The 12,557-nt window shown below is 54.5% G+C and overlaps 1 protein-coding gene across 1 annotated transcript in view; it reads left to right on the top strand.

The window, feature by feature from the left end:
* Positions 1–12,557, top strand: part of RTN4RL2 (reticulon 4 receptor-like 2) — a 15,918-nt gene that overhangs the window by 1,886 nt on the left and 1,475 nt on the right. The window contains exons 2-4 of the mRNA XM_005884793.2: positions 3,201–3,376; positions 4,231–4,712; positions 12,441–12,553. Coding sequence (XP_005884855.2) covers positions 3,201–3,376; positions 4,231–4,712; positions 12,441–12,553 — 771 coding nt within the window. The remainder of the gene's footprint in view (positions 1–3,200; positions 3,377–4,230; positions 4,713–12,440; positions 12,554–12,557) is intronic.

The raw sequence follows: 12,557 nt of genomic DNA, 5'->3' as shown, positions 1-12,557 counted from the left end.
GAGAGTGGTTAGGGAAGGAGGGAGGCTGGGAGGAGGAGGAAGAGGAGGAATAGAGGTTAGAAGGGACAAGCGTGGAGGGAAGTGGGACCCAGGTTAGGACCGAGGAAGAAGGAAGGAGAAGGTAGACCAGGTTAGGGGAGGGGGTGAACAGAAAACTAGGGACAAGCACCCAGAATCTGGGGACAGGGTCCTGGGAAAGAGCCGGGGACCCTGGACACTGCAAGGAGAGGGGAGTGGGAAGACCAGAAACCAGAGGAGGACGGGGATGGTGGACAGAGACGGAGTCTCGGGTATGGGGAAGAGGACGGAGGATGAGCGCTGGGGTTGGGGATGGGTAACCATGGATGAGAGAGGGCTGGGAGTGGATGCCAGGGTGGGGATGGGGGCCGGAAAGGAAGGAAGGGGAGGAGGAAGAGAAAGGGGTGGAAGGGAGGGACGGGGTGGGGGTGGGGGGTGTTGCCAGGGATGAGACAAAGAGGCTTCTGGTAACCACTTCCACGTGGGAAGCCCTCCATTCCCAGAGCGCCTGCCCCTCACATCCCTTCTTTCAGGGAGTGGTCGGGGCTCGGAGCTCAGGGCTTTGAGGGGTGGCCGTGGGGGGAGAGGGGGGGACATTTGCATGGAGTGGCAGCCTCAGAGGGTGGGCACCCTGGCTGGCTCCACGCTGCCGCTGCCGTTTATATCTCCGGACCTCACGTCGGATCCTGCCGCCGCCACGGTGACTGCTTATTTTGGGGTGTCACATTCTGGCAGAGTGAGAAGCGGTTTGCAGCAGCCTAAACCTCCCAGGCAGCGTCAGTACCTCCCCAGGCCCCTGCGTCACCGGCACTGCCGCCACCTCCATCCCGCTCCTGGCTCCCACCTCCCAGCCCCTGCCCCCTCAGCATCTGCCCCAGGCCCCAGCCTTTTTCCAGCCTTTTCTGCGTGGAGCTGTTGCTTCTCATCTGGGACCCTGGGTCCCTCCTTCAGAGTCAGAAGCCTTGACTTCCCAGGCCACTCTGCACCGGCCTCTCTGCCCTGTAGGTTGGTGCTCTGGCTCCTGCCTCTATCCTGGGTCCATCTGCTTCCTTTCACTGGGGTCTCTGAACCGAAGGGAGGCTCCAGGGGTGAGCACTGTGTTTCTGAGCCTTGGTTCTCCGGGTGATGGCCCAGATTCCTTGACAGTGGTCCCTCAATGAATGGATACTTCTTGGCTCTGGGCACTTCAGCCTTCTGGGATCGATACCATGTTCTGGCCTCTCTCCATCCCTCCTCTGGTCAGTTCTGGCCCTATCTTCTGGGCACTGGTCATCTCTCCTTGACTCCCAACAGCCTCCCTGCTAGAGCCGCCCTGACCGGGAGCCCAGGAGAGGAAGGTTGCAGAGAGAGCCTGATTCCCTCTTTGCCTCAACCCTGAACAGCCCAACAGACCCAGCGTCAGGGCTGGCCCAGCCCTGTGCACCTGGGCGCAACTTTTGTCCTCCCTTTCTCTCAAGGGCTGCGTCTCTCGCACTCAGAGCAGTTTCCTTGGGTGATGTGAGGTCTCCCTTTGGACCTGCGCTTGTCCATTCCGGGTCCCGCCTGTACCAGCTGCGTGGCCTGAGGCAACTCCTTCCGTGTTTCTGAGCCTCCTACCTCTCTTCTGCAAACTAGGGCCATTGTATGGATCTCGCAGGACTTACGTTGTATTCTATGCGCATAAAGACATGTACAAATAGTGTCCGGCACACAGTAGGTGCTTAGTAACAGATGGTTTCTGCCTGTCCCTGCTCTACACTCCCCTGCAACATTAGCCATTACCTGCAGACTTTAGAATATAAAGGAGAAAAGAGAGGAAGGAGTGAGCAGAGAAGGTGGGGACACTTAGAAGGGGCTTTCCTCGGCCCATAGAGGAGGGGGGAGATGACATGAGGCTTCGAGAAAGGAATTGGAGGCAGACCGTCAGAGATTCGGTCAGAAACTGAGCCTTCCCCTCTCTAGCAGTAAGAGCTTTGCTCTGATGGCCGCTGAGGTGCCCCTTCCAGCTCTGATGCCCTGTGCATCTTGCCCCAGTCTTTGCCAGGGATTCACAAACTGAGGGCTGGGAGTGGGACTGTGGTCCTGGAGAGAGAGGAGGCCACAGGCCTGGAGAGAAGGACTGAGGGGGAAGAGCCCTGAGAAGCAGGGATGGGGAGGGGACTGTGGTGAGAAGGAAAAGGGCAGGGACAGGAGGGCAGAGGAGGAAGAGAAAGGCACAGCTCCCCAGCTCCCTGCCCCCCCCCCTCAGCCCAGGAGCACTCCAGCCAGGCCTGGGGGCAGAGAAACCAGTGCCTCCCACCTCCCCCTCCTCCTGGCCTCCAGTGAGAGCTGCAGCCTGAATTATGGATGAGGCTCCTTGGGTTACAGCTGCTTTGCATGGCGGCGATGGCCAGAAATGGCAACAGAGTCACTGTTACGCAGCAGCTGTCATGGAGGGGCCCTGCTCAGGCTTGGGGAGGTGGGCCTTAATGGGAGAGACATGGGGACACGGGGGAGGGGTGGGGAAAGAAGGGAGGAGCCCCTTATGTGGGCAAGGGGTGGCCAGGGAGCTGTGGGGAGAGGGATGCTGGCTCCCCCAAGCTGCTGAGCTCAGCCTCCTGCTGGGAGAGACCCTGGTGCCACACAGTGGCCCCTGATTCTGCAGCGCTCCAGATTGCACATCCTTCCCTCGGTCTCTCCTAGGGTACCAGTCAGCCCTAGAGGCCGGGGGAGAGCAGTCCTCTCCAGGGCTGGTGGCCTTCAGGGCTCACACTCTTGCGAGCTTGTGGATAAGGGGTAGGGTTAAGGGATCAGAGCAGGATTTGGCTTTCTCTGGTGTCAAGTCCTTGGGGAAGCGAGCTCAGGGGGTGACTCTGCCAGGAAGGGAAGTGCCCTGGCCAAGCATGAGGAGATTCCTTTCTGGTCCTTGCCCCGCCAACCACTTTGCTGTGTGACCTTGGGCAAGTCGCTTGCCCTCTCTGAACCCCAGTTGTGACTAAAGTAGAACAAGAGCTTGAACCAGATGGACTGGAGAACCTTCCCAGCTCTGACATCTCCTGTGCTAGCCCCAAATCTCAGCCCTGCTGAAACCCACTGAGGTTCCCTACCCGCTCCCACATCCCACCCCTGCCAGGTTCTGATGAGGGGTGAGAGACATGCTCCTCCACCCCACGTGGCTCTGAAACACTCGGGAGAAAGTGATCGTGAACTGCCGCACGGGGGAGGGGTGCGAAGGGCCGAGAAACGCGGAGGTGGTGTGAACGAATAGCGCAGCAGCGCTGTGTCACTGAATATTACATCACACCCAGCCTACACACGCATGGGGCCGGCACTCGGCACTCGGCACTCACACACGCGTGGGGACAGCCAGCACATGCAGGGAGGATCGGGGATGCTCATGGTGAGGCCCCAAATTGAGGAGCGGGAGCACCACATCGGCATGGGGTTCCCCACCCCTGCCTGTGTGTCCCCCATGGGAGGAAGCTCACGGGACAGCCATAATGTCTACGCCACTCAAACACGCCGGCTGTGCAGCTCTGCGTGTAGTGTGCACTGGGCTCAGACACAGACATTCACGCGCAGCGCCAGGCATCACGTACAGTCATGCCCCCCTCGGTCTTCCCCAGGGTCTCTGAACCCCGGGGAGCCCTGGAAATAGGACCTGGGTCCAAGGCCCACTCTTCCTCCCCTCGGCCTTTGATTCGCAAGAGATCTCAATTTAGCCCCAACCGGTCTCAAATGGGGGCGATTTTGCTCCCCAGGAGACATTTGGTAATGTCTGGAGACATTTTGGTTGTCATAATCAGGGGGAAGGTGTTACTGGCATCGAGTGGGTAGAGGACAGGGATGCTGCTAAACACCCTAAATAGGACACCGTATAGGGCTGTCCCCCACAACAAAGAGCAATCGGCTCAACTCTCCATACGAAGGTTGAGAGGCCTGACAGTTAACACAGTCAAACCCACCGTAGTGACAACAAGAACGGAAAAGACCACCACTCTGAAACAGCCTGCGGCATAGCAGTGCTTTCCACAGTGTCCTCCCGGCATTTCTTTCTTTATTTTTATTTTTTTAATATACCAGGGGTCGCAAAAAGTGGAAGTGGCCGGGGCCTCTTGCAATTAGGTTGTTTGCGCCCAGAACCCTCCCACCCAGGAGCCAGGCTCCTGGCCATTAGGGGTGTGTGGGCAGGCCCCTGGCGGGCGCTCCTGCCCTTACAGCCTGCCCAGAAAGGCCTGCCTCCTGTCCCCACAGGTCCCGCCTCAGCCTGCCTGCTGCTGCTGCTCCTGGCCCTGCCCCCAGCGGCCCCCAGCTGCCCCATGCTCTGTACCTGCTACTCGTCCCCGCCCACCGTGAGCTGCCAGGCCAACAACTTCTCCTCCGTGCCGCTGTCCCTGCCGCCCAGCACCCAGCGCCTCTTCCTCCAGAACAACCTCATCCGCACGCTGCGGCCGGGCACCTTCGGGCCCAACCTGCTCACGCTGTGGCTCTTCTCCAACAACCTCTCCACCATCTACCCGGGCACCTTCCGTCACCTGCAGGCCCTGGAGGAGCTGGACCTCGGTGACAACCGGCACCTGCGCTCCCTGGAGCCCGACACCTTCCAGGGCCTGGAGCGGCTGCAGTCGCTCCACCTGTACCGCTGCCAGCTTAGCAGCCTGCCCGCCAACATCTTCCGCGGCCTGGTCAGCCTGCAGTACCTCTACCTCCAGGAGAACAGCCTGCTCCACCTCCAGGTGAGCCACCCACCCATGCGCAGGCCCCTGCACACACTCCCCTGCTTTCCCCTCGCTCCTCTGCCCCTGTGTGTGTCCCTCCGCTCTCCCCAGCCCGCCCTTCCTGCCTCAGCATCTCAGCATCCATCTCTCCATGTCTGCCCCTTTTCTAAGTGTGTCCCTCTCACTTTCTCCAGGGGCTTTTCTCCATTTAGTCTGTCTGTCTGTCTGTCTATGCCTGTTTGGTTCCCTTGCTGCCCCTCTCTCTCACTCCCTTATCCTCCACCTACCCCCCACCCCCCACTGTGTGTCCCCTTCTGCCTCTGCCTGTCTTGTCTGTCTACCCCTCTCTGCCTCTCTCACTGACTTGCCTTCCCCATCTGTCCTCTGGTCTTCTGTCTGTCTCCATTCACACGCCCACTCCACACGCACCCCATGTCTGGTTGATGTGCTTGTCTCTCTGTGATCTCTCCTTTTCCCCTCGTTTGCCTTCGGGGGCTCTGTCTCTCCCCAGGCACCAGGCCTGAAGGCCTCTGTGGCTGCTTTCTCCCCACCCCACCCCCTCCCACTGCCGCTGGTGTCCCAGAGAAGGCCCCCCTCTCTCCAGCACACTGGCTAATGGGACAAGGGGAAACCCTACCCTTTCTAGATCCCCATCCCCAACCTGCTGTCTCATTGAAAGGGAAGAAGGAGGGGGAAAAAAGGTAAAGAGCTGTTAAGTAGCTGGAAGATGGATGCTCTGAAAACGGAAGGAATAACAGTAATTGCTATTTATTGTTATTATTATTGATCTAAATATTGTTTATTGTTGTTATTAAGCTGACTGTCTGACAGTCAAATCCTCCCATTCTATTTCCCCAGGAAGCAATAACACACCCTCCCAACCACCCTCCCTGGGCTCCACAGCCTCAGGCTGGAAGGGGGCTGGAATATCCAAACCCTCCCTCCCCCCACATAGATGGAAGGCATGCCTCCTCCCAGCGGGCTGGTGCTGATTTGAAAATCAGGTCAGGGTTTATGCTGATAAAGATAGTAACAATGGCAATAATAACTTAACAAACGTGCATTGTGCACCCACTATGTGCAAGGCATTGAGAATACAGCAGTTAACAAAACAGACAAAACCCCCTGCCTTCGCCGAGATAGCACTCTAGGTGGTGGAGAGAGACAGAAGTGAAATACGGTAGCCCCCCTCTTATCTATGGGAGATCCGGTCCAAGACCCCAGGGATGCCTGAAATCTCGGACAGTACGGAACCTTGTATGTACTATGTACATACACACCTATAATATAGTTAGTTTATAAAATAGGCACAAAAAGATATTAACAATAATAACTAATAATAAAATAGAACAAGTATAACAACATACTGTAATAAAAGTTACGTGGATGGCTTTGGGGCCATAATTAAGTGAAACAGAGGGACTTAAACACAGGCACTGTGGGACCACGGCACTTGATCTGACAACCGAGGCGGCTACTACTAGTAAGTGTCTAACAGGCAGGTAGCGTATGCATCATGAAGTCCCGTCATCCCTGGGCAAAGGGATGACTCGCATCTGGGTGGGATGGCTTCGAGATTTCTCCACGCTAAATAGACCAGCACACAATTTAAAACTTATCAATTGTTTATTTCTGGAATTTCCTGTTTAATATTTTTGGACCATGGTTAACTGCAGGTAACTGAAACCATGGAAAGCAAAACCGTGAAGGGGAGCGGGGGACTGCTGTACAGAGTACGTTGGAAAAAGATGTCGTGTTATTATGATTGCACCAATAATGGTAGTAGTACCCACTACCACTTAGTGGACACACTATGCTGAGGCCTTTATGGGTGTTGGGCGCTATGCTAAGGCCTCTATAGGTATCAACTCTGCCACTTACAAGTGTGTGACATTTTCAATCCCCCCGAGCCTCAGTTTTTCCATTTGTAAGTTAGGGGTAGCACCAGCCCATCTCCTAGGGATTTCATAAGTGTAAGTGCATGAATAATTTGTAGCGCGCTTAGAATAGTGTTTGGCATGCGATACGCACTATATAAATGCTTGTTAAAATACTATTTTAAAAGAGGCAAGCCTCATTTAACATTGATCTCAGTGAAATGGCCCATCTTGGACCTCATCTTGGAGATTTGGGTCAACTTCAAGGGTGATGCCCAGGCCATGGGTGGATCCTAGAAAACTCCCTCTTTTCTTTCCTTCCTAAATTTGCCCAGCACCTCACAGTGTCCAAAGCACGCTCAGCCACCTCACCTCATTTCCATAGCCCTGTCAGGAGATGCTTACACCTCCCCACAGATGAGGAAACTGAAGCCCAGGGTCCCAAGAGTTTGTAGATATAAGGCCTCTTCACATGAAGTCTCTTAAACCATTGCCGATATGACTGGGGGCTCCCATGTTCTCAGCAGCACGTCTAACCTCACAAAAGCCTGGCAATAGAGACAGTTAGGGACAGTAGGGACACAAAATGAAATTCCTGAGGCCACCGAACCAGGCAGAGCTGGTGGTACGAGAACCTGCGTGGGCTGATGACATTTCAGGCCATTTTCATCACTCAGAACTCTCCACTAGGGTCTGTCTGGGTGGAGGGGGGTGGTACCCTGAAATACAGCAGCATGGGCTCATTTTTGAAGGCTCTCACCTTGGAGTCTACCAGATGTAGGTTCAGATCCTGGCTCCTATATGACTTTGGACAAATTATTAAGGATCTTCCCATCTCCAAGTCCTCATCTGTAACATGGCCACCTCAATAGGGTTAGCACAGGGCCACACTCAGGTACTGCCACTGACACCTGACCTCCTCAGCATTTATCAGTGGATCACAATGAGACAGCTAGGGTCAGAGGGCCTGAGTTGGAATCCCTGCTCTGCTGTTTTCTGACTTATTTAACTTAAGGCATGATGCCTCTCCTCTCTGAACCTCAGTGTCCTCATCTTTAAAGTGGAAATAATAAAAGTCATCCTTTCCACAAAGAACGGCTGTGCAGAGTAAATGAGTTGTGTAGATACAGCACACAGTTCAGTGCTGAATAAATCCTGTCATTAGAACCTGATCCTCCACTGACTCCGAAATGGGAAGTTGGTTCTATACACCCCTGGCATGAATGGCATGGCATCTTCACACCAGGCCCTTTATAGAGAAAGGAAGGAGGGGAGGAAGGAAGGAAGGAAGGAAGGAAGGAAGGAAGGAAGGAAGGGTCAGCCTCTGCCTGTGAACTGCCTGGAGGAACTAGGCTGGGAGATGCCACCGGTGGGGGAGGAAACGTGGGCTGGGGTGATGTCCACAGAATGCAGGTGTGCCCCAAGATAGGGCTGGGCCTCCCCAAGAGGGGAGCTTTGGAGGAGGCAAGAGGACCACAGCTTTTAATGATGAGGAAGGTGGAAATGGAAATGGGGTGGGCTGGAGGTTCTCACAGACTGTCTTCTGTGTGCCAGGTACTGTGCCAGGTGAGTTCATTCATCAACAGATGTGTATTGAGTACCTACTGCATGCCAGGCAGTGTTCTGGGTGCCAGGGACTCAGGGGCGAACAAAAACAATCTCTCTGCTCTCCTGGAGTGTATTTCCTACTCGAAAGGAACCAGAACCTTTCACTCATTACAGCAGCCTGCACAGTGCATAAGAGCAGCCTTTGTACTCAGGCACATCTGAGTCTGAATGGCAGCCCCACCTCCAGTTTGGTCTGTGGCTTTGGGCAAGTTACTTCACCACTTTAAGCCTGAATGGCCCCATCTGTAACATGGGGGAAATGCCCTGTGCCTCAGGGGTTTATTGTGAGGGTTCAAGGAGATGCTACTTGAAGAGGGCTCAGCAATGTGTCTCATTCAGAGTAAGTGTAACCGGACAACCAGTGGGTCCAGGCCACCTGTCACTACGTGAGCCAATTAAGCAGAGACAGGGTTGAATCGTTTAGGAGCAGTTATTCCAATAATGCTGGCAGTATGGGAGAGCAGCAGGTCATCCACAAAAATCTGCGCTCCCCTCCCCACAAGCCATCTGCTTATATTGGGTAGAAGGGCAAAGATTATGTGGGAAAGTAAGAATTACAGGCGTGGGAAAGTAGGCACGGGATAATGGTTACAGGTTACAGGCCATGTGGGCTTGGACAGGGGGGTGGGGGGATTGTAAAGGGCAGGCACCTCCAGGACTAGACTGTTCCAGCCATGAGGTTGTAGGCAGCTCTTGGGAGAGGAGGATGGACTTCATCCCAATGTTAGTTCCCATGTCCCAGGGTGTACAACCGTCAGCCAGGTGAGAATGTGCTTTCTCTAATCAGAACAGAACAATCATGGTTAACAGAGCATGATTAATATTTCTCATAATTATAGCTAGTCCCCAATAATCTATTTCTGCCCCTAACATAAGCATCATTTCCCCCCATTTAACAGCTGAGGACACTGAGGCTCAATGAAGTTAAGGCATCAGCCCAAGGTCACCCAACTACTAGCAAAGGGCTCAGCTTAGAATTGGCCCAGGTCTGTCTGACTCAAGTGTAGCTGTTCAGAACCCTGTCTCCAGAGTTCATTTCCACATTCTACTACATATTAGAATTAGTAGAATTGCCCTCTCCTAGCCTCCCTTTCCTAATCTCTGAAAGGGGAGATGATAACATCTGTTTCATAGGGTTGTGATGATCAGGTTGCTATAGGAGACGTATGTAGCACAGAGGTTGGGCCATAGTGAAAGCTCAGTAAGTCATCTGCTTGCCTATGCTGACGCAGACCATGACAATGACACCAGGCATAGGTTGGTGATCTCTGTGAGGAGGGGAGGGGGGCTGGCACAGAGGAGGCACTCAATACAGCTTTGTTGAATGAATGAGGTACATTCCAGGATTCACTCACTCATAAATATCAGATGAGGATGGATCTTAATGATCAACTATCTCAAGTCCCTTGTTTCACAGATTTAAAAAAAAACAACTGAGACTCAGAGAGGTTCCTGGAGCTGCCCAAGGTCACACAGCTCAGCCACTGGTGCCAAAGACTGGAGCTTGGGAGGGTTAGAAGGAGGCAAGGTTAAGAACAGGATGCTGTCCGGAGAAGGGGGGCAGGGATGCTGCATTGAGATTCCATATGGATGTGGAGAGCTGTAAACTGGCTGGGGGAGGTGAGGGAAATGTGGTTTTGGAAATGGAAGAAGATGACTTTAGCAGCCACTCTCAGCCCAGAGGGAGGGGGCGATAGGGAGGGTAGTGGGGGAGGGCGAGGGCTGTGAAAGTCAAGAGCTTATTAATGCACAGAGGTTTTAACAGTGGAGAGAGGGCTGGATTTGAGAGCTGCAGCTCAGGAAGTGGCAGCGGGATTTGGCAACAGCTTGGATGGGGGAGGGGAAATGGACCCCCAAGCTGAGGTTCAGAGAGGAAAGGGGCAGAACTTTTGCAGAGGGAAAAGGGGGAAGGAGAGGAGGGTAGAATCAAGGAATTTTGTAGCCCAAAAATCGGGACTGTGGGCCAAAGGCGCCTGAATTCCCTAGGGGCTCTGAACCTTTGATCTTCTCTTCCTAACCCTCCCAAGCCAAACTCCATTACCTGTGCATCCTCATCCTCACCCCACCCCCACTAATCCTCTCACAGGTATCTCTGAGGGTGTCCCACTCTTAATGACACCCATAAAAAAGAGAAACCCTGGCTAGGTGTTTGAGTAGAAGGGACTCAGAGCCCACTCTCAGGGTGGACCGGAAAGAGGACAAGGGTACCAAGCTAAATTGGGCCACAGAGGTCCAGAGAGCCTGCCAGAGACCTGAGCTGAGCATGGGGGTGGCACAGGGAGTGGAGAATGCTGGTGTCAGAGGCAGCCGAGAAGGTTGAGGGGGACGGATCTCAATGTGGCCAAGAGGAGGGTTCTTGGCAGGCTCAGTTCCTGTAGCGGAGAGGGCGGAAGCCAGATGGGAGGGGGCGAGAACACGCAGGAGCACAGGAAGGTGGAGGCTGTGGGTGTGGGCTGGGAGTCAATGCCCTGCCCCCACCTGAGAGCCTTTGACCAGACTCCTGGGTGGGGTAGGGGGGTCATCCCCCCAGACAGGGAAGGGTGGGAGAGCCACAGTCGGGAAACAGGTCCCCCAGGGTGCACTGGCTTGAACAGAGAGGATGCCTGTGTCCCTAAGAACCAGACCTCCTGGGCCCGCTGACCACAGGGATGTCCTGCATCACTGACGGAGGGCCTCAGTCCTGGGGCTCTGGTCCCCTCTGGCAAACTCTCCATCTCTCTGGGCCTCAGTGCTCTTCTCTGTAAAAAGTGGGCTGGGCTGGTGGACCCTGGAGCTGATCATCACCTTAGTGAGCTGGTTAAAATGCAGAATCCAGCCCCTGGGCCCTCCCACCCATGGAGCATATCCACTCCCCCACGCCCACACCCCCCTTCATTCAGAACCACAGTCCAAGATGAGCATGGCCTGATTTGGGCACTGCCCAGCCCCAGACAAGTGGGACAGCCCTTCTAAGGGGGCAGTGATGTAGGACATCAGGCAGCAGCCTTCTTTCCCCTCCCTGGCTGGCTTTGGGGGTCGGGGAGAGCTGACACCTGGTCCTCTTAATATCTTAGCCTAATAGCAGGACTCTTGGACCCTGGAGAGCTCCTCAGTTATCTAACTGAGCCCCTAGTGTAATAACCATCATTTTTCGAGGGTGGTGGAAGTCCCCACCAGGTCCTTACGGCATGATCTCATCTACCCTTCCCCCAGCCTCTGAGTATGGGGGTATTCTCCAAGTTATACAGACTGAGGAAACAAGAGGCTCTGGGAGGCTAAATAACTTGCCCAAAGTAACGCAGCTGGGAAGAGGGCAAGCTGAATGGGCACCAGGGGCTGTGACTCCTGAGCCTGTGGGCGTCATCATTGGACTGGATACCGGTGTGCCAGGCACTGTGCCCAGCACTTCACCATCTGATCTTTATGGATCATCTTCTTTAATCCTCAGAACAAGCCCATGAGGAGGTACACTCATCCCCATTTCATCGATGAGGCAACAGGCTTAGAGAGATTACTGGCTTGGCCAAGTTAAAGATAATGGCCAACTCCTTGAATGCCTCCCACATGGAAACCTTGTTCTAACCACCTTAACACGCGCTGCTTCATTTAATCTCCACACCTTACAGATGAAGAAACGGAGGCACAGAGATACTGTGACTTGCCCAAGGTGGCACAGCCAGCTATGATAGATCCAGCGTTTGACGTCAGGCTCCTCCACGCTGAATGAGTATCTTCTTCTCCGAGTGTGGTCCCCGGACCAGCAGAGGCAGCACCTCCTGGGAACTTGTAGACAGGCAGATTCTCGGGCCCCACCTGCTAAATCACAAACTCTGAGGGCAGCGCTTCGGGATCCCCGGGGATTCTGATGGTCCCTAAAGTTTAGGAACCACTGGCCTCAATTACATCACCTTTTCCACAGTAACCTCTAACTAGGTTAGAGGAGGCAGGATTCAAACCCAGGACTCCAAAAGGAAAAGCCAAGTTGGCCCTAGCTGGTTTGGCTCAGTGGATAGAGCATCTGCCTGCGGACGGAAGGGTCCAGAGTTCTATTCCAGTCAAGGGCACACGCCCGGGTTGCGGGCTCCAGCCCCAGTAGGGGGCGTGCAGGAGGCAGCTGATCAATGATTGTCTCTTATCATTGATGTTTCTATCTCTCCCTTTCTCTCTGAAGTCAATCAATGTATATTTAAAAAGCAAAAGAAAAGTCAAATTGTTTCCCACAGCGCTCCCCTTCCTTCCCCACCTGTCTCAGGACCTCTCTCTTCTCCACCCCTCCTCCCAGGATGACCTGTTCGCGGACCTGGCCAACCTGAGCCACCTCTTCCTGCACGGGAACCGCCTGCGGCTGCTGACGGAGCACGTGTTCCGCGGCCTGGGCGGCCTGGACCGGCTGCTGCTG

Source organism: Myotis brandtii, unplaced genomic scaffold, assembly GCF_000412655.1.
Source record: "Myotis brandtii unplaced genomic scaffold, ASM41265v1 scaffold854, whole genome shotgun sequence".
Taxonomy (NCBI): Eukaryota; Metazoa; Chordata; class Mammalia; order Chiroptera; family Vespertilionidae; genus Myotis; species Myotis brandtii.
This window is presented reverse-complemented; position numbering and strand designations above follow the sequence as displayed.